Source organism: Dermochelys coriacea, chromosome 5 (genome assembly GCF_009764565.3).
Source record: "Dermochelys coriacea isolate rDerCor1 chromosome 5, rDerCor1.pri.v4, whole genome shotgun sequence".
In the NCBI taxonomy this organism is placed as follows: Eukaryota; Metazoa; Chordata; order Testudines; family Dermochelyidae; genus Dermochelys; species Dermochelys coriacea.
Window position 1 is genome coordinate 25,918,764 of NC_050072.1, and position 22,329 is coordinate 25,941,092.

The 22,329-nt window shown below is 42.8% G+C and overlaps 1 protein-coding gene and 1 long non-coding RNA gene across 8 annotated transcripts in view; one reads left to right on the forward strand and one right to left on the reverse strand.

The window, feature by feature from the left end:
- NADK2 (NAD kinase 2, mitochondrial) overlaps positions 1-22,329 on the reverse strand; it is a 68,517-nt gene that overhangs the window by 23,678 nt on the left and 22,510 nt on the right. For 5 of the 7 annotated variants that reach the window (XM_043515069.1, XM_043515070.1, XM_038402545.2 and 2 more), the window contains exons 5-6: positions 9,484-9,567; positions 1,026-1,162 (exon numbers count right to left, since the gene is read on the reverse strand). In XM_043515069.1, the coding sequence (XP_043371004.1) occupies positions 1,026-1,162; positions 9,484-9,567 (221 nt within the window). The remainder of the gene's footprint in view (positions 1-1,025; positions 1,163-9,483; positions 9,568-22,329) is intronic. The other 2 variants (XM_043515066.1, XM_043515067.1) reach the window with 1 other exon arrangement.
- On the forward strand, positions 130-2,960 carry LOC122460349. The gene is made up of 3 exons (XR_006281604.1): positions 130-323; positions 1,201-1,202; positions 2,949-2,960. It is a non-coding gene; the product is annotated as an uncharacterized LOC122460349 (long non-coding RNA).

Consider the following 22,329-nt stretch of genomic DNA (forward strand, 5'->3'; position numbering starts at 1 on the left):
TGAGAAAACCCAGTTTGGACATATGAATCTTAGGAAAACGAAAAAGGTAAGTTTTGACTGCGTCTTGTCAAAAGACAAGTGGATGACCAGACAAGCTGAATTCTTCTCTTCATAGTTAGGGTAATTAACCACTGGAACAACTTGCCTAGGGTTGTGATGAATTCTCCATCACTGGCAATTTTAAAATCAAGACCGGATGTTTTCCCAAAAGATATGCTCTATTTCAAACTGGAATTATTTCAGGGAAATTCTATGGACTGTCATGCAGGAGGTCAGACTAGATGATCACAGTGGTCCCTTCTGGCCTTAGAATCTATGAACAGGTAGAAATATACTGGATTGTAGTAATGGTCCATCTAGCCAAGTTTCCAGTGACCAGTAATGAAATTTTTAAGATAGACAGTCAACTAACATATATGAACAATTTTAGAAGGTCACATGTACATAGTGACAGGTAGACATATTTCAACACTCAAGACAGAGTCCCTGATCCAAGTTTGGGTCCTGATCAAACGGACGAACCCCCCTTTCCATGAGCTTGTACTACTATATTTATGACAATTTTACAAGCCTATAGCTACTACATCCCCCCAAAAAATTATTAAAGCTAATGTTAAAATTATATAATATACAGGTTGAGAAAAGAGTTTTTGTACATCTGGGTATAGTGCTTAGATTATCCACAAATACAAGGTTTGTTTTTAAAGTTATAAGATACATGTAGTGCATAATCAGCAATAACCCAAATTTAGATGAATGAATTTAAGAATACAGTTTAGATATTTAGCATCCAAGTCTTTGGGGACACTACTTATGAAAAATGTTATACAGAGAGTTGGTGGCAGAAAGCAAAATATATCAATGAGTGAAGATTGTCCCTCAATTGAGAATTTAGGACAGGTTGTCCATTTAGAAAAAAAGAGTTCATCAGGAAAGTATTTGAGTTATTTTATTACACAACCGACCATTCAAGTGATCACTGCTAAGTTTTGTTGATTACATTCATAATAACAGCTTCAACCTACTTTGATCATGAAATCTTCCATTAACGAGGGCCCTGCTGTGCTGCTCCTGGCTTAACTGCTGTTCATGCAAATCTACAGGGGTAGGGTTAATACCAGTTCCTTCAAGATACATCCGAATTCGTTGCCGCCACTGCCATCTGAGAAAAAGGAAAAGAGATTGGTACCAGTGTTGGAGCAGTCAAACCATTCATCAGATAGAGCAACTTTTTTTTTTTAAAAAAAAGGCAGGAGATGTCCAAATTCATAAGTCAGTTTAAAAAGCTTACCAATTTTGACCACCAAATCTATCAATTATAATGCAAATTCATTACAGAACTGATACAAACATGTATTTCACATCCATTTCTGTTTTGTTAAATGCTGACTGACAAATTCTCTATGTCTGGGCACACCCACAGTGGCATACACCCAGGGACCAGCACTCAAAGAAGAATGGTACTTGCATGTCCTTCCCTTTTTTCCCCCCAAATTGCTGCAACATTCTGTCTATTCCCCAGAGTAGAAAAGAAATAATTCCTCCTCTCTCTTTTCCTATTTTACCTGGAAGAAACTACAGCAGTTTCTTCTCCAGTTTTGAGCAGAAAGCCTGAATATTTGAAGCAGTTACAAACAGGTAATTGAAACACTGTGCCACCCACTTGGTGGTGATGAGAATTAGGTACGGCAATTAGCAGCAAACAATTTGCTTATCAAATCACAACATCCCTCACTCAGGAGGCTCTAAGGATAGCCTTAAAAAAAGAGACTACAGATTGAAATAAAATCCTTTGTTTTATTTTGTTCCTCAAACAAGTTGATCAGTCTCAACTTTATATAAACCCATACATGAAAAAATACAAAACAGCACATACGTGAGTGCGCTCATGGAACCTTTATACCATCCCACTGCACTATGTACTGTAGGTGGGGCTGGTGGCACCAGACTATTAAGGTTGCCCCACACTTCCCATTATAAGACGCTGCTTTATAATTTTACTAAACTAATCATCTGACTGAAATTTTACATGCCAGGTGTCTGCCTGTAGAATTTTTGGGGAAATTTCCAGCCAAAATTGTTCAAAGGTTTCTGTACAAGAGACTAGGGGAAAATATGTTTTGCCCACATTAAAAAATTCTGGTAACCTTTTCTTTGAACAGTTCTAATACCCCCATGTTTTGGAGAAGGAACTCTGAATTTGTCAAGTGGTATCCTTTTCTGTCATGGATGTGCCTTCTGCTATCCCCCATGAAAATCCATGCAAATTTGGCCAAGTTATAAGCTTCTGAAAAACTGAAAGTCACACATGCTCAGTGGAGACTTGTTATATTTTAGCACATAAAATCCCCAAAGATTCCATACTCAGTGAATGTGCTTGAACCTCTCACAACTCCTAGCTCTGATCAGACTGAACATGCTCCCTCAAGCCCACGGCTACAAAGACAAAGCCAGACTTTCCGTCTTTAAGGGCAGTTCTGGGCCAGGGCCATACACTGGGAGAGAGAGCAGGGAGCCTTTCTGCTGTGTTGTCCATCCCTGCACTCTCCCCCGTGACATCCAGGCAACATGACACCTGATTTGAATGCAGACAGGACAGAAGCCAGATCAGGGGTGAGGAAAAGGAGTTGATTGAGACATGAAGTCTGGTGAGATTGGCACTGGAGAAGAGAAACTAGAACTGGGAGCCAAGGGATGTGGGAAGTGGAGGCTGGGACTAGTTGGGCAAGGAGATTAAATGAGTGGGTGGGGTATTGGACTGGCTGGGTAAGGAAACAGACTAGGTATGGGGAGGAGGAGGAGAGATCGGGAGTCTTACTGGAACTATTCCACTTGTAAAGATATATGTTTAAGTTACCATGAGTCCAACAGGTACAGGATTCAGACAAAGAAAATTAAAAAAAATAAATGTAAGCCACCTCCTGAGGTGATCCAAAATAGCTTTTTAGATATTAAACGCTATACTGGACTCCAGCAATCACTTATATTTTTAGAGTGATAATTCAAGAATCCCTTGTACCATTTCCTTCAGGACTGATAGAAAAGTTCTCTCTTAGATAAGATCTAGTATAACAACTTGGAGGATTTTAGATTGCAGGAGGGGGCAAAATTGGGCTTATAACAAAAGCCAAGCTGGAATCTTACCTGTGGAGAGGCTAAAGCCTCATCACAATAGGTTTAGTTCCAGAGATAACACCACCACCAGAGCACTAGCATACAAGTCTACAAGCTGCAACAGCTTTTTAACACCATGTTATCTAAACATTGCTGTTCCCAGGTCTGATCAATTGTTGCAGCAGCATGAAGGCCATCCACACCAGGACTCCAATATTAACACCAGTAGAACTGAACCACTTAAAATGGTGCAAAGTTTAGAAAGCTTCCTCACTCCAGACCAGATCAGAGTACTACTGGAATTACCAGTTTTAAAGTGATACAGATCAGACAGCTGCAGCGGCACAGGAGCTAGCAAACAGAGCTCTAAACAGGGGAGTTTGAGTGGGAGTTCTGTTGGAGGAGAAGGTAGTTGTACTTGGTTTTGTATTTTTAGTATTTGTATTTGTGTGTGTGTGTAGGGGTTTTGTGCTGGGAGAGCAGCTGAGCCTGATTAGGGGGTGGGGCTTTGTGCTGAGAGAGCAGCTGAGCCCTGCCTAGGGGGTGGGGCTTCTGACTAGGGGCCCTATAAAGGTAGCCAGCCAGTCAGGCAGCGGCACAGGAGCTAGCAAACAGAGCTCTAAACAGGGGAGTTTGAGTGGGAGTTTGTCTTGTGGTGCTAGTTTGGGGTTTGCTTTTGTTGGGGGGTTGGTCTTTTTGGTGTGACTTGTGTTTCCCAGATTAACAGGATTTTGGTGGGAAGGAGATGACAGATACAGAGGCAGCTGTGGGAGTGACTCCTGCAGTGAAAGACACATTGAGGATGACTGGATGTGGAAGCTGTGGTATGTACATGATCCTGGAGGGGGGAACCGGTAAGAGTTTTTTCTGCATGAAATGCCGTCTGATAGAGCTGATGGAGGAAAAGATTCGAGGTTTGGAGATGCAGGTGAAAAGTCTGGTTGAGTTTAGGAAGGGGTTTGAGCAGATGATGGAGCAAAGATAGGAGGTATCTGAAGGGAAAAGCTCAGACTCACAGATGGAAGCAGGGCTGGGGAATTTTGAGGAGAGACTGGATGAGGAAAGTGGTCAGTGGAAACATGTGACTCAAAGAACCAGGCAGAGAAAAAGACAGGCTAGTGAAGGAGAAATAGAGCTTAGGAACAGGTTTGCAGAGTTGGAAAATGAAGAAGGGGCTCAGCAGGTACTTGAAGGTGGAAGGGTAAGGAAGAAGAGAAGAGAGGCTAGCCCTATAGAAAAAGGGGAAGAGTCAAGGGAGACTACACCAAATATGAGCCCCAGGAGGATACAGGATGGGTTGAAGAAGATTGTAAGGGAAAATAGGAATGGAAAGAACTTGCAGCCAGAGAGAACAGGGGAGACACTGGAGAATAGCACTGTCACCAGGAAAAGGCAGGTCTATGTGATCGGGGACTCTTTATTGAGAAGAATAGACAGGCCTGTAACTAGAGCTGATCCTGAGAATAGAAGGGTGTGCTGTCTTCCGGGTGCTAAGATACGGGATGTAGACCTGAGGTTGAAAAGGATCCTAAAGGGAGCGGGAAAGAATCCCCTAATTATCCTTCATGTGGGAACAAATGATACGGCTAGATTCTCGCTGGAAAGTATTAAGGGAGACTATGCTAGGCTGGGGAAGATGCTTAAGGAAATTGAGGCTCAGGTGATCTTTAGCGGGATCTTTCCTGTTCTTAGAGAAGGGCAACAAAGGTCTGACAAGATTATGACTGTCAACAGATGGCTTAGGCAGTGGTGCTATAAGGAGGGCTTTGGGATGTATGACCACTGGGAGGCATTCACGGACCGAGGTCAGTTCTCTCGGGATGGACTTCATCTCAGTAGGGAAGGAAATAGACTTCTAGGATCGAGGCTGGCACAACTGATAAAGAGAGCTTTAAACTAGGAATTGGGGGGAGATGGATGGGAGATGTCCAGAAAATCTCCATGCCAGATTTCAGCATTGAGAGGGAAGAAGATGAAGTAAGAATGGATACAGCCGTGGGTAGGAGAATGTATATAAGGAGTGAGGGCAGTGTGGATACTAGTCTAATAGGTTATACTGGCTGTAGAATGACTGTGCCTAATAGGGTACAAAATGTGAGCGAGGCCAAACAGCAAAAATTAAGATGTTTGTACACCAATGCGAGGAGTCTAGGTAACAAAATGGAGGAACTAGAGCTACTGGTGCAGGAAGTGAAACCAGATATTATAGGGATAACAGAAACATGGTGGAATAGTAGTCATGACTGGACTACAGGTATTGAAGGGTGTGTGCTCTTTAGGAAAGACAGAAACAAAGGTAAAGGGGGTGGAGTAGCATTGTACATCAATGATGAGGTAGAATGTAAAGAAATAAGAAGCGATGCAATGGATAAGACAGAGTCTGTCTGGGCAAAAATTACACTGGGGAAGAAAACTAGTAAAGCCTCTCCTACGATAGTGCTTGGGGTGTGCCATAGACCTCCGGGATCTAATTTGGATATGGATACAGCCCTTTTTAATGTCTTTAATAAAGTAAATACTAATGGAAACTGCGTGATCATGGGAGACTTTAACTTCCCAGATATAGACTGGAGGACCAGTGCTAGTAATAATAATAGGGCTCAGATTTTCCTAGATGCGATAGCTGATGGATTCCTTCATAAAGTAGTTGCTGAACCGACTAGAGGGGATGCCATTTCAGATTTAAATTTTGGTGAGTAGCGAGGACCTCATAGAAGAAATGGTTGTAGGGGACAATCTTGGCTCAAGTGATCATGAGCTAATTCAGTTCAAACTAAATGGAAGGATTAACAAAAATAAATCTGCAACTAGGGTTTTTGATTTCAAAAGGGCTGACTTTCAAAAATTAAGGAAATTAGTTAGGGAAGTGGATTGGACTGAAGAACTTATGGATCTAAAGGTAGAGGAGGCCTGGGATTACTTTAAATCAAAACTGCAGAAGCTATCGGAAGCCTGTATCCCAAGAAAGGGGAAAAAATTCATAGGAAGGAGTTGTAGACCAAGCTGGATGAGCAAGCATCTTAGAGAGGTAATTAAGAAGAAGCAGAAAGCATACAGGGAGTGGAAGATGGGAGGGATCAGCAAGGAAAGCTACCTAATTGAGGTCAGAACATGTAGGGATCAAGTGAGACAGGCTAAAAGTCGAGTAGAGTTGGACCTTGCAAAGGGAATTAAAACCAATAGTAAAAGATTCTATAGCCATATAAATAAGAAGAAAACTAAGAAGGAAGAAGTGGGGCCGCTTAAAACTGAGGATGGAGCGGAGGTTAAAGATAATCTAGGCATGGCCCAATATCTAAACAAATACTTTGCCTCAGTCTTTAATAAGGCTAAAGAGGATCTTGGGGATAATGGTAGCATGACAAATGGGAAGGAGGATATAGAGGTAGATATTACCATATCAGAGGTAGAAGCGAAACTGAAACAGCTTAATGGGACTAAATCGGGGGGCCCAGATAATCTTCATCCAAGAATATTAAAGGAATTGGCACCTGAAATTGCAAGCCCATTAGCAATAATTTTTAATGAATCTGTAAACTCAGGAATAGTACCGAATGATTGGAGAATTGCTAATATAGTTCCTATTTTTAAGAAAGGAAAAAAAAGTGATCCGGGTAACTACAGCCCAGTTAGTTTGACATCTGTAGTATGCAAGGTCCTGGAAAAAATTTTGAAGGAGAAATTAGTTAAGGACATTGAAGTCAATGGTAAATGGGACAAAATACAACATGGTTTTACAAAAGGTAGATCGTGCCAAACCAACCTAATCTCCTTTTTTGAAAAAGTAACAGATTTTTTAGATAAAGGAAATGCAGTGGATCTAATTTACCTAGATTTCAGTAAGGCATTTGATACCGTGCCACATGGAGAATTATTAGTTAAATTGGAGAAGATGGGGATCAATATGAACATCAAAAGGTGGATAAGGAATTGGTTAAAGGGGAGACTGCAACGGGTCCTACTGAAAGGCGAACTGTCAGGTTGGAGGGAGGTTACCAGTGGAGTTCCTCAGGGATCGGTTTTGGGACCAATCTTATTTAATCTTTTTGTTACTGACCTTGGCACAAAAAGTGGGAGTGTGCTAATAAAGTTTGCAGATGATACAAAGCTGGGAGGTATTGCCAATTCGGAGAAGGATCGGGATATTATACAGGAGGATCTGGATGACCTTGTAAACTGGAGTAATAGTAATAGGATGAAATTTAATAGTGAGAAGTGTAAGGTTATGCATTTAGGGATTAATAACAAGAATTTTAGCTATAAGTTGGGGACGCATCAATTAGAAGTAACGGAAGAGGAGAAGGACCTTGGAGTATTGGTTGATCATAGGATGACTATGAGCTGCCAATGTGATATGGCTGTGAAAAAAGCTAATGCGGTTTTGGGATGCATCAGGAGAGGCATTTCCAGTAGGGATAAGGAGGTTTTAGTACCGTTATACAAGGCACTGGTGAGACCTCACCTAGAATACTGTGTGCAGTTCTGGTCTCCCATGTTTAAAAAGGATGAATTCAAACTGGAGCAGGTACAGAGAAGGGCTACTAGGATGATCCGAGGAATGGAAAACTTGTCTTATGAAAGGAGACTTAAGGAGCTTGGCTTGTTTAGCCTAACTAAAAGAAGGTTGAGGGGAGATATGATTGCTCTCTATAAATATCAGAGGGATAAATACAGGAGAGGGAGAGGAATTATTTCAGCTCAGCACCAATGTGGACACAAGAACAAATGGGTATAAACTGGCCACCAGGAAGTTTAGACTTGAAATCAGACGAAGGTTTTTAACCATCAGAGGAGTGAAGTTTTGGAATAGCCTTCCAAGGGAAGCAGTGGGGGCAAAAGATCTATCTGGTTTTAAGATTCTACTCGATAAGTTTATGGAGGAGATGGTATGATGCGATAATGGGATTTTGGTAAGTAATTGATCTTTAAATATTCAGGGTAAATAGGCCAAATCCCCTGAGATGGGATATTAGATGGATGGGATCTGAGTTACTATAGAAAATTCTTTCCTGGGTATCTGGCTGGTGAATCTTGCCCATATGTTCAGGGTTTAGCTGATTGCCATATTTGGGGTCGGGAAGGAATTTTCCTCCAGGGCAGATTGGAGAGGCCCTGGAGGTTTTTTGCCTTCCTCTGTAGCATGGGGCATGGTTGACTTGAGGGAGGCTTCTCTGCTCCTTGAAGTCTTTGAACCATGATTTAAGGACTTCAATAGCTCAGACATGGGTGAGGTTTTTCATAGGGGTGGGTGGGTGAGATTCTGTGGCCTGCGCTGTGCAGGAGGTCGGACTAGATGATCAGAATGGTCCCTTCTGACCTTAGTATCTATTAATCTATGATACTCCATTTACCCATGCAGATCGAATCATCTAGTTATTCATACCTAGTCTTGATAAACTGACCATATTAGTTTTAGTCACGATGCTACATGTCAACTCTGCCATGCCATAGATCTAGTTTACATTATAATCCAACTACAAACTGAATTTGCCTGTGACAGTAAATAAAACACACCAAACATTAACATGTAAAGTTCCTAGCACGAAAGGCTCTATGTCTAGCCCTCCTAGGCATTACAATAATACATCGCAACTAAGATTTATTTTCATAACTAGTAAAATTTCTTGAGCAAAAACATTAACATACAAGTTATGTTTTAGGGTATATTAAAATTCCACAAATATTTTGTCCCTTTAAATAAAGGCCTCAAATTTGGTATGTACAGGGGAACAATTCTTAGCCTGTTTCATAGCATTGTTCATTCCACAGTTAGAGCTTGCCCTCTAATGTAAACTGCAGTAAGACCATGCTTAGTTTTAGTTACCCGCTCATCAGTTCTTGTACAAATGTCTAGTAGCTATAGCTAACAAGCATTAGCACCAAAATGCTTCCCCCATTTTACTTTGTGCCTAAGCCACTCTATTAACAATTGCAAGACCCTCACATTAGCTTTAATTAACTATGCAATTTGTATAATGTTGGAATTAGTTACCTTTCTATCCCTCTAGATACTAATATGGCCCTATCGTTGCACTCAGTGCCTCACAAGCATTAATGAATTTATTTTCACAACAATCCTGTGACGGAAGTATTATTTTATAAATGGAGAACCAAGATAGGAAGTTTAAGTGATTTGCCCAAGGGCACATCATAAGTTTCTGATAGAGTTAGAAATTGAACCTAGGTCTCCCGAACCCCAATTCAATGTCTTAACCATGGCTCATGGTCATCCTTCAAGATGTTAAGCCTCAAAATTCAGTTCATGATTTAAATGTATTTATTTTATTAATTTTATTCTTATTTGTACATCATTACACATGCTCTCCTCAGGAAATATATTTTGTAAAAACAAAGATGATAGAATCCTACCTGAACTCACCACGATAAAACTTCTGTAATGCTTCTGGAAAGGAGTGTGTATATCGTACAGGCAAACACAAATGGCCCTCAGATCTAAAAGTGGAAAAAAAAGACAGAATAGAGCTGGCAGTCAAAGCAGTGAGAATAGGACTCTTTTGGGAGAGCTCTACTAGCTACATCAAAGCAAAGTTAGATTTTCATTTCCTAAAAGCAGTTGCAATCTCTCTCACTAGTAAGTCAGGCATTATTCAGTGGCAATGGGTTATAGAGCCTTCACCTGTAGGCAGATGAGTCAAATCCAGACAAGGATGCTACTGACAGTTACTGCTATCAGATGGCTATTTGGTAGCCTATGTGAAAATAGAATATGACTCATCTCAACGAACAAGTTGTATACATTCAAAATCACAACTAGTACACATAGGCAATCCTGCTGGCAATTCTTGCAAAGAAGCAAACAATTGCACAGCAAAGAGACAGACCTACACTATTATCTCTGAAGACCAGGACTGAGGCACAATGGAAGAAGTGTGGGCAAACTTGCACTGCCTAATATGTACCTGCTCTGGGGCTACAAGACTTCAGTCTCCAAGGTTGTCGAACCACTTTTCACCAGTACTATATTCAAACATTTTTTTTAAAAACTGATAGCTAAGCAGTATTTCTCTGCCCTCAATCTGAACTGGCATATGAAAGGTATTTGTTTTGTTTTCTGCCATGGCAGCTCTGACTGAGAGCGTGCAAAAGAGCAGAATGCTTTGGGCTACCAAATATTTTATGTGAAATGAGGAAACGGATTTACTTACACAAGCATACTATGACCATAGGCAAGTCGCTTGATCTGTGTTTCTGTAAATGGAGAGACTGTTTCCCTATTCATAGGGGTTGTTGAGATTAAACTGTTTGTGAGGCATTCTGATAATATGCTGACAGGGAGCCACATGAATACATATATAAAACAGGGGTGCCCAACCTGAGCAAGAACCAGAATTTAACAATGTACACTGCTGAAGAGCCACCAGTAATATGTAATGATTATATATGGTGACAGACCCAGACCAGTGGGATACAGCAGTCTGGTAGAAGGCAAATATATTGGCCACTGGATGAACAGTTTTCTGTTCCCTGAGTGACCAGAGCAATGGCTGCCCTAGAGCAATCAGGAACCTGCCAGAACCAATTAAGACAGGAAGCTAATCAAGACACCTGGAGCCAATTAAGAACTTTCTAGGTTCAATTATGGCAGGCAGGCTAATCAGGACACCTGGTTTTAAAAAGGACCTCCCATCAGTAAGTAGGGGGGCACGCCAGGAGCAGGAAGTGAGAAGGTGTGCTGCTGGAGAAGTGAAGAGTTCAAGCGTGATCAGTCTTCAGGAGGAAGATCCTGCAGTGAGGATAAAGAAGGTGCTGGGGGGAAGGCAATGGGGAAGTAGCCCAGAGAGTTGTAGCTGTCATGCAGCTGATACAGGGAACATTGTGGACAGCTGCTATCCACAGGGCCCTGGGCTGGAACCCGGTGTAGAGGGTTAGCCCGGTACCCCCCCCATCCCCTGATTGGACACAGGAGGAGTTGAACCTGGTCTGGGAGAAACACCAGAAGGGAAAGTCTAAATTGGAAAGGGATCTGCCCTGACCCCGACCCACTAGGTGGGACACAGAGATTGCAGGGAGTGTTCTCCATTTCCCCTATGCTGGCTAGTGATGAGGTTAGCTGAGTGGATGGCAGGTTTGAGCCACTAGCAAGAGTGGCCAAACTGAGGGCTGCCATGAATCTCTGAGGCGAGCAAATCTGCTAATAAGCGCAGGACCTACCTAGGCAGAGGAGGACCTTTGTCACTGTGTACCATATAACTTGATAATGTATAGTTAATAACAATAACAATTTGTCTTAACTTTTTACTTAGTGGGGCTTCTGGCAATCGCTGCTTCAACAATTCCCTTGAAGTTTGTGTTCACCTGTGCACAGCAGTTCTCTTAAGTAGCTGTCTGTCAAAATGGATCAGTGTTTGGATTTCACGTTTGAATGTCGAGAAAACAGACTCACAAAGATAGGTAAAGGCAAACATCGAGATTAATTTTAGGGCTGCACCTCTCATGTTGGGGTATTTATCCTTTGGTACAGATTTCCAGAAATTAAGGGTCCCCTCTGTCTTCTGAACAGATTTCAATCTGTCATCTTTCAAAAGTTTTTATTATTTCCATCTGGGATGTTGCTTCATCAGTGACTAAAGGGGGCTTCAAACAATCTGCTTCAGTACTAAAAGGGTCAATCAGAAATCTGATTTGAGGTCTTTTCTGCAGCAAATCTTGGAATCTTTCCTCAAAATTGTCCTTAAGATCTTTAATCATGCTCGCATATCTAGTTGTGCTCTGTTTTAGGGGTTCTGCTGCATCTTCTTTTGATCTGGCTTGAAGTTGTTACATTGAGGGAAAGTGTGTCAGTGCTCCCTCAAGCATTTGTCTGTGAAACAATTGCAGTTTGTTCATGAACACAAATACGCTTTGCACTAGATGAGACAGCAACTGGAATTTTCCTTGTAAGTCTACATTTAGTTTATCCAAATGCAGCAGCATGTCTGCAAGAAATGCCAAATCTAGAACCCACCCAGGATCTGTAAGCTCAGGGTGTATTCTGAGCTTCTCCTCCATAAACAATATGACTGGTTCCAGGAGCTCTAAAAAACAAGAAACAAGTTTACCTCTCGAGAGCCATTGAACTGCACAGTGAAATGGCAAATCAGCAGGGAAGTCGTCTTCATCCAGTTCTTCAATTAGATTTTGAAATAGTCTGCGATTGAGTGCATTTGAGCAAATGAAATTCACAATGTGCAAGACAGGTTTCATGAGGTGATCAAATTTGAGATTTTTAGATACCGTTGCTCCCAATGAATAATACAGTGAAATGTCCAAAGTTCAGGAAAGCTCTCGTCATACTAATACGTTCACAGATCCCCATATGGACGCAGCCCCATCCGTTGCAATGGCAGTGAACTTCTGTAAAGGGAAGTGGTGTTTCGCAACTAACAACATCAATGCCTCCTTACAGTGTGTATGATAAAACCCATTGTTTCATGTTCTCTGTGTGTGTATATAAATCTCCCCACTGTATTTTCCACCAAATGCATCCGATGAAGTGAGCTGTAGCTCACGAAAGCTTATGCTCAAATAAATTTGTTAGTCTCTAAGGTGCCACAAGTACTCCTTTTCTTTTTGCGAATACAGACTAACACGGCTGCTACTCTGAAAAAAATGCCTCCTTTAGATCTCATCAACGAGTTCTGTCCTTTAGCGGCACGATATCAAGGAGTTCTTCCCTTACAGAGTCAGACAGTCTGGGAAAATACTGATAATTGAGGTTTATCCTGTACATCACACACTCATCCAAAGTGATGCTCAAATACCCACACTGCTGAAGTTGCAAGTGCAGTTGTGATTTGATGTTACTGTTCAAGTTGGAGATTCTGTGTTCTATTATTATGTGGCATGAAAGCTGTAGGTCAGGAATTTTCTTCTGTAGATTCTCATTCTCTGTTGATAAGATTGAAATCATATCAGTAAGGCATGTTTTTATAAACTCGCCTTCAAAGTAGGGCTTTTTTGCATGGGCTATTTGACAGCCACATAATAGGAGGCTAATGTTATAGTCTGCGATCAGTTGGCAAATCTGGTGAAGAACTGGGCTCCTACATGTGTTTGTTTTTTCCAAGTTTTCAGTTTTAAAGTGCAGAGTTCAGAACCTTGTGGGAATTCTTGATCCATACGTGCATGGCTAGAAGCGAAATGACGCTGCAAGTTTGAAGATTTGAACTGAGATGCACACATCTGGCAAAGACGACACATGGTCTTACCATTATGTTCAACAAAAAAGTACTTATTCTCCCACTCCCGTTGGGAGCCTCAATTTCATCTGTGCACTTTATTTTCCATTTGCATTTGCTTTCCATTGTTAGATGGTGCAAGAAAAATTTTAATTAAATTTCCACACCAGCTAGTCACTTGTGCTTTATTCAAGGAGACACAGGCATGGGCTCTGCCCCAAGCCCTGCCTCCCACTCCACTCCTTTCACCAAGTCCCTACCCCCACCCTGCCTCTTCCTGCCCCTGCCCCACCTCTGCCCCATCCCACCCCCTCCCCCAAGTGAGCCGTGTCCTCTTTCCTCCCCTTCCCAGAGCCTCCTCTTGGCCGCGAAACAGCTGATCACAGTGGGCAGGAGGCATGGGGAGGGAGGAGGCGGTGCTGGGGGAGATAGAGGGGATGTACACTGCATCCTTGCTCCTCCCCCGCAGAGCCTCTTCAACACGGCAAAACAGCTGATCGCAGAGGGCAGGAGGCACGGGGAGGGAGCAGGAGGCACTGAGGGGAGGGGGGAGAGCTGCCAGCAGACAAGAGGCACTGAAGGGCTGATAGGGTTGCTGAGCACCCATCATTTTCCCCCCAGAGTTGGCTCCTGGCAGGAGCCACATATCTTCTGAAGAACCACATGCAACTCCGGAGTCGCCGGTTGGCTACCCCTGATATAACACATACTAACAGCACTACTAATTGGTCAGGTACTTTTGGGAAGCCTGTTGATAGCAGACCAAACAAAGTTTTTCAACCCCTTCTTTCTTTCTGGGAGCTGAACAGATCTCCAGTGCTGTCTGTACACTATAGCAGGTATGAACCTCATCAGTTTCACTGTTTGGCATATGCACACTTCTAAACAGACCACAGAAGAGGTTAACTCACCTTGTGCAGTAACCGGAGTTGTTTGAGAGGTGTTCTCCTCTAGCTGCTTCAATTCAGATGTGCATGCACCCATGCAACTTTGATTGGAGATTTTCGGTAGCAGTGTCCATTGGCCCGTGCACGTGCTTGCTGTACACATCCTCATTGCCAGCACTGCGATGATATAGGACTGTGCAGGCAAACCACCCTCAGTTCCTTCTCCATTGCAAAGTCCCTAGAGGAAACTCCAAAATAGATGGGAGGGAGCACAGGTGGTGGAGCATCCCTAGGGACGCATCTCGAAGAACTCCAGTTATTGAATGAAGTAAATCTCTCCTTCGTCGAGTACTGCCCCTTTGAGTGCTTAACTTCATGCGACTACCGAGCAGTACCCTCAGCCAGAGGTGGGAGCTTCGGAGCAGAGTTCAAGATCGAAGACAAGACTGGATTTCCAAGGGCAGTATCTGATCTAGAAGAATGGACCACCATGTAATAATTGGCGATGGTGTGTATCAAAGTCCAAGTTGCAGCCTTGAAAAATCTCCACAATAGGAACATGTTTGAGTAATGCCAGAGAGAGAGAGAGAGAGAGAGAGATTGAGATTTTGTGGAATGGGTTATACATGCTAGGAGGAGACTATATCAGCAGATTCATAAGAAATAATGCATCCAGAAATCCACCTGGCGAGTCTCTCAGTGGAAACCGTGGTCCCTTTGGCTCTGTCAACAATTGATATGAACAGGATGGGAGATTTCCAAAACAGCTTGGTTCCGTCCAGACAGAAGGACAACACCCTTGCAATGTCCTCCCTGGTCTGATGTGGTTTCAGAAAAAAAGACGACTAGGAGATGGATGACTAGGCTGATATGAAATTCAGAGAACATCTTAAGAAAGAATTTAAGATGTGGACGCAACAAAACCTCATACTTGAAAAATACTGTAAATGGAGTGGGGGGAGCGCACTATTAGACCCCCTATTCCCTGACTCTTTAGGCAGAGATAATGGCCTTTTTGGTGACTATCTTCACGGAAAGGTTAAGGAAGTAACGGAGCCCTTAGTTCAAAGCGAGGTCTTATAGGACACCTAAAGTACCAAGTTTAGATCCCATACAGGAATGAATTCTTTAAATCTGAGGGAAATGGTTCCTCAACCTCTTCATAAACCTCAATGTCATGGGATGAGTGAACACAGAAAATCCCTAAACTGGGTTATAACAGCTTTTCATTCCCACCAAGTGGACTCTGAAAACTCACAGATAATCCTGACTTTCAATTTCAGAAGGTAGTGTCAAGAAAAGCCCAGAGGGAAGAATGAATGGAGGAAAGGCAATGCTGGTCACACCAATAGTTCAATCTCTTCTACTTTTGGAGCTAAATATTTCACATGGATCCTTTCCTACTGTTTAACACCACCTGTTGAACCTCTATGGAACAGGAAGTCTCTATTCCTACAAACCATAGAGTAGTCAAGCCCTGGAGAATTCCTAAATTGGGGTGGAAGGTCTGACCAGCATCTTGAAAGAGGAGATGAGGAATGGTCAGAAGACTCACTACCCAACAGCCAGGTGAACGAGGTAAGGATACCAGAACTGTCTTGGGCACAATGGAACTATTAGTATGACCTTGATCTTGTTCACCACTTTTAATATTAGCAGAAAATGCATACAGAAGGCTCCTCATCCATGGAATGAGGAAAGATTTTCCCAGTGAATGAAGGCCAAGCCCCCCTCTTGAACAATACTATCTCAACTTCCTGTTGGTGGCAGTGGCAAAAAGGCTCAACTCTGGAAACACCAAGGCCAGAAAGATGTGACAGAGTTCAAGAATCCAACTCTCACTTGTAATCTTGGGAAAAGTGTCTGCTGAAAGCATCTAATTTGGTGTTTTGTATGTCTGGAAGACACATCGCCAAAATGAGGATGTGACTGACTATACACCAGTTCCAGAGCTTTATTGCTTCTGCACGAAGAGAAGAGGATATCACTCTCCCTTGTGGATTGATGTAAAACATGCAAGCTATGTTGTCTGTCATGATCTTGATAGACATCTCTCTGATAACTGGGAGAAAGTGAATACAGGCATTCCTAGCTGCCCTCAGCTCCAGAAGGTTGACGTACAAATGCACTTCTTGAGTAGACCATCTTCCCTGAATGGTATGTGTCCCTAGATGCGCCCTCCTCCCAACAGAGATGCACCTGTCATTATGGTAATTGTTGGATAAAGGGGACACCCACCCAGATGTTATGAGGGTCCTTCCATCAAGTAAGGAAGTCTCATACTTGATGAGGGACTGATATCAATCTATCCAGACTCTGTTCCATGAATAAATCGTTCTGAGCCACCCCTGGAAGCAGCAAAGGTGTAACCTTGCATGATGTGTTACAATTGTACAAGCTCCCATATGTTCCAAGAGTTGGAAACAGTTTCTTGCCAAAGTCTGCTGGCTTATCTGAATCTTTGCAACGAGGTATGATAGTCACGAATCTTTCTGTGGGGATGTAAAATCTTGCTGATCCTGCATCTAAGGATGCCCCTAAGTCAGCATGGACTTTCTGTTGATGAGCTGGAGACCAAGCCTGAGGAAAAAGGCTAAGGCTATCTTTACAGCAAAAAGAATCTTGTAAGACTGGTGCTTGATAGCCAGTCATCAAGGTATGGTAAAATTATTATTGCCTTTCAACGAAGATAGGCAGTGCCCACTGCCAGAACCTTTGAGAATACTTTCAGAGCAGAGGAAAATCTGAATAGGCGTACCTGATATTGGAAGTGGTCCTGGGTGACCAGAAAGCAAAGGAATCTCTTGTGAGAGGAGTGAATTGCAATGTGAAAATATGCATCCTGAAGATCAAGGTCTGAAAACCAATCCCCTGGACCCAATGATAGAATGCATCCGATGAAGTGAGCTGTAGCTCACGAAAGCTTATGCTCAAATAAATTTGTTAGTCTCTAAGGTGCCACAAGTACTCCTTTTCTTATTCCTACAAGAGGCACCCCAAACTTCTGTGCTTTCACAAAGTTGTTTAAAAGTCTTAGATCTAAAATAGATCTCCATCTCCTCCTTTTCTTTTTTGGGACCAGAAAGTACTTGGTCCCCCTGTGCTGAGCTGGAACTGATTCTATGGCTCCTAAACATAGCAAGGAGTCAATCTCCTCTCTCAGCAAGTGCTTGTGAGAGGAGTCCCTGAAAAGGGATGGGAGAGATGTATAAATGGATGGAATAACAACCTTCTGACCTCTAATATCCATCTGTACTCTGTTCCCATGCTAGCTGAAAACAAGGGAAATGGTCCACATAGGGAGGGAGGTGGGTAAATTCATGCACCCAACATTAATTCATAAGACTGGTTTAACCATAGTTCGTTGGTGGTAGAGAGATGCAAATTTATACTCCAGATTACTCTATATGATTTACAAGAGATAGAGACCAAGATTTTCAAAATTAGGATACAAATTAAAATCCTAAATAAAACTGTTACTTACCTGCAGAGTAACTGTTGTTCTTAGAGATGCATTGTGCACAAATGCATTCCACTACAGGTATAAGTGTGCCCAATGCACTTGAGTTGGAGACTTTTGCCAGCAGTACCACTGGACAACTAGTCCTATCAGGCGAGGGCATAAAAGGGGTATGGCTGCCACCTCCCTCTCGGTTCCTTCACACCAGTGCATGCCATGTCCAAAGAACGTGAGAGGGTCATGGAATGTATATGTGCATAACAGATCTTGAAGAATAGTTTCTATATAGGCAAATTTTTTTTTCTCCTTGAAGTGATTGTGCACATATACCAGGAATAGAAGCCTTTTCCTATGTGTTGGTGAGGAACTTCAAGAACTACAATCTCTTCTAGAATTGGGAGTGATAGAAGTAATACAGTCTCATGAGAAGTGTCTCTGAAAAGGAATGAGGAGTGGGGAAAGAGATGGAGGCATGGAGGGAGGCAGGGCTCAGGTAAATTGGATAATATATTCCTCCTTCGCTGTACTGAGCACCCACTTGTCTCACTGTGCTTGGGAAAGCATCATATCAAAGAAGGGCAGGCATGATCCAAAGGGAGCAAATATAGCTGGTGTGTTGTCCTTGACCAAGAAGTCAAAGTGACTGCTTGGAGGATGAAACTGTCTGGTAAGAAGGGCCTCCTTCCGATGAAAATGGCTGGAGACATCAAAGAGATCCTGACTTTCTCTTAGAGGCATATTGTGACTTCTGTTGGAAATAGGGTTTGGAGTAAGACTGGGGCCTAAACTGTTTCCTCTTTGTAACCAGAGTATAAACTCTTAACGAAAAAAGTATTATGCAAGAGTCCTTCAGTGTGCATACAGCGTGATCTGATTCAGCAGAAAACAGTTCAGAACCCTCCAAAGTTAAGTCCCTTATTGTGTTCTGAAGCTCCCCTGGAATGCCAGAAGGCCACAGCCAGGAAGAATGCTGCATGATGACTGCAATGGCTACAGAACACAAAGCTGCATCAGTGGCATGGCTGCCTGAAGGGATGTACAAGCTATAATATGCTCCTCAGAAATCAGAGCTAGAAACTGTTCTTTATATTCCTCTGGCAACCTGTCAGCTAATTTGGAAGTTGCCAAGTAATAATTAAAATAATATTTTGACAAGAGCCCGAGAGTTAGTGAGGTTCATTTGAAGAGTGATGGTGGAATAAACCTTTTGGATGTATAACTCCAGCTTCTTAAATTCCTTATCCTTGGGAGTGATTGGGTGAGATTGACTGGAATAGTCATTAGTAGCTGCGATCACCAAAAAAAATCAACTGGATGAATAAAGAAACAGTCAAAATCAGGAGGGACTTTGTATCATCTGTTCACTTGCTTTGCCAAAGGAGGTATAAAGGCCAGAGTCTGCTAGAGTTTTCACTAGTTGTAGTAAGACTTCAGTGATGGGACAACTCTTCCTGGTGCAGGAGATTATAGAACATCTAGGAAAGAATGTGGATTCTCTTGCACAAGTTTTGCCTGCATCCCTAAAGAAGAGGATACCTTCTTCAGGAGGTCCCAAAAGACTTTGAAGTCCTCCAGAAAGAGATGGGGGGAGGGCAGGACTCTGAAGCGATTGCCTTATCTGGTGAAGATGGAAAAACATGGGGAGGAAGATCTAAGGGCTCCTCTGTTAATTCCTCCTCCTTCTTCTCCACAGGTCCAGTTCAGTGGATTGAAGGATAGTAGCAGGATACCTAGCAGAAATTTCCCTCAGTTAGGAAGTAGGAGACTTTCTCCTAGAGTGTGACTGTGATGGAGGTCTACAGTCTCTTGGAGAAGCCCAAGACCAGTAAGTCCTGGAAGATACTGCACAAGCTAAGCCATCCACAGTGGAAGACCTCATGCTAGGATTTCTTTATAGGAAGACCAGTGCTGACCTTGGGGTCTTGTAGTAGTACAAGACCTGTAAGATGATCTAAACAACCTTGAAGGTGAGACAGGCTCCTCTCTCAGAGTTGGAAGAAAAAAACAAACATCCTCAGAGTATGAAGGAGCAGTTCCTCTTGATGTTCTACATGACCCAAGTATAGGAGAAACATTAAGGTCCAAAGAAAGCAAGGGTGGGGGTTGAGGGAATGCAGACAAAATGATTGGTGCCAGCCTAATTGGTTGGAGAGATGACTAACAGATGGCCAAGGGTGCCAGTGCATTAGGGAGCTGACACTGGTTGCACCAGAGGACAGTCTAGTAGGGAAAATAAAGACGGACCCCCACACACACACACTCCGAGAAGACTAGACGGCCTACACAGTGGAAGGCACCTAAGGTAAGCATGTCAATGAAGCGGATGATGCTGATGGAGCCAAGGAAGACTGAAATGGGTGAAAGGAGGACTAAGAATCCAGCACATGTAAAGATACGGGGCCCAAAACAGCCCTGAAGGTGCCAAGTCAGAAGTGCAGCCTCAGACAGGACCAGTGTATCTCAAACTGGTACCAGAGGATTTACCAGAAATTTTCTGGGAAAGTCCAAGACTTCAAGCTCATCAGCATCAGAATGCCTGCATTGTTTTGAGGAAGCTGATAGGAAAGATGAAGCATGACATTTGTCACTAGACTTGCATTTTGAATCAGGAGCTGGAGGGGCATTTCTTTTTGATTCTGAGTCCCCTGCCTCACAACCAGAGCTCAATTCTAATGCTGGACACATCACCTCTTTCATGAGGCGAACCCTCTATTTTTTCAGTTACGGTAGGAAAGGAGGTACAATAGAGCATCTGTCCCTCACATGGCCCTTCCCAAGACAAATCAAGCAGCAATTCCGCCTACCTGTGACAAGGATGACAGCCCTGCATGTGGCACACAGCTTAAAACCTAGGAATTTTTTCTACACTAAAATCATCCAGGCTAGCTAATAAAACTGAAACTAACTAACTATACTACTAACCACTGCTAACTATATACTAAAAGTTTTAGAGACACTGGCTAACTGAAGCAAATGCTACAGGGGCTCCACCTCTCATCACAGGCATGGGAAGGAACTGAGAGGTAGGTGGCAGATACACCCCATTTATACTCTCACCTGAGAGCAGGAGAACTGAGGCACCTGGTCGACCTAGTTGTACTGCTGACAAAAGTCAGCAACTTGAGTACAATGGATGCACACACATCTGCAGTGGAATGCAGATGTGCACAGTCACTCTAAGGAAAAACTATGTTTAAGCACCTGCCTGATTTTCAACAGCTGTTGGGTGCTTGGCATTTTTGAAGAAAAAAAAAAAAAATCAGACAAGTGTCTAAACACACAGATTTGAATGCCTAACTTCAGACTCCTATTTTTGAAGATCTTGGTCTTCAACTTTAACTCCATATGGCCTTGTCTAGACTAGAGATTTTGGTTTGGTCCTGCTATTAATTTACTCCTGGTGGAATTCTGCACTACTGCGCACGTGCAGAATTCATGTGCCCCTGTAGATTCCCTCCCGCAGAAAATACATTCTACTGGAGATGCACCGCAATTACACCTTTCGCCCACGAGGGGCTGCTGTGGTTCCAGAAGAGAGGGCAGCTGGCTCAGGACCAGAGCAGACAGCTGTGGAGGAGGAGAAGCTGCTTTCCTCACAGCATCCTGCCCCCCCACTGGATATGGGGAGGACAGACTGAGGGGACTGCTGGAGGGGTTACAGGAGCTAGTGGGATGACAGCATTGAGCCAGGGGCTGAGTGGGAGGGGGATACAGGGCACACAGGAGGACGGGGGTGGAGGGACACAGAGGGACAGAGGCAGATGAATGGGAGAGGCTAGGGATCAGTCTCTGCATGAGGGAGGCTCCCCAACTCTCTACAACTCCTCTCCCCTTCCCCCCCAAAAAACCTGTTCCATACTTCTCCTACAGACACCCAACAACCCTCCAGGTTCACACTTGGGCTCCTTCCCAGGAATTATTTGCTTCTCCCTCAGCTCCTCCGTTACCTCTGATCTCCAGAAGCCTTTGCAATGTTTCTGAAGGGTGCGGGACATACATTTCTTTATTGTAGTTTAAATGAATTATTACTTAAGGTTCTGTATTAATATGCCTAGTAAGGAATCTATTTGTCAAAAAACATTTCCGGAATCCTTTTTGTTGTCTTTATTGCTACAGACACCCACTGACAGGTATTTTGAAATAAATTACCAAAATAATTGAAAATGGTGTGACCATATGGTGGTGTTATTTGGACAAATAAAATACGCAGAACTTTAAAATATTGTGCACATAATTTTTAATTTTTTGACACAGAATTCCCCTAGGAGTAGTTAATTGACACAATTAACTTGAGTTTACATGATTACAAATATTTGTTCCTGGTCCCATTGCTGGGAACAAACGTGTGTATCCTGGAAAAGCATTTGTGGAGTATTTAGATCATGTACAATTCTATTAGCTTGAGTCACCTGTCAATTAACTCTCATTACAAGACCACCAACAAATCTAGCCTAGGAAAAGCCCAATAGCAGTCAAGAGACTTTCAGGAAACAAGAAATATTCTCACCTTGAAACAACAGTAATCAATCTCCATTCATCAAGCGTATGCTTGCTTTTTGCTTTGGAGCCAGCATGGGATTCAAATGATACTAGGCTCACATGAACATGGATGGAAAGAGCTACTGACTATAGATATAAGTAAAAACATTTCTGCTTGATAATATTGTTCACCTTAATAATGGCAGCAGTT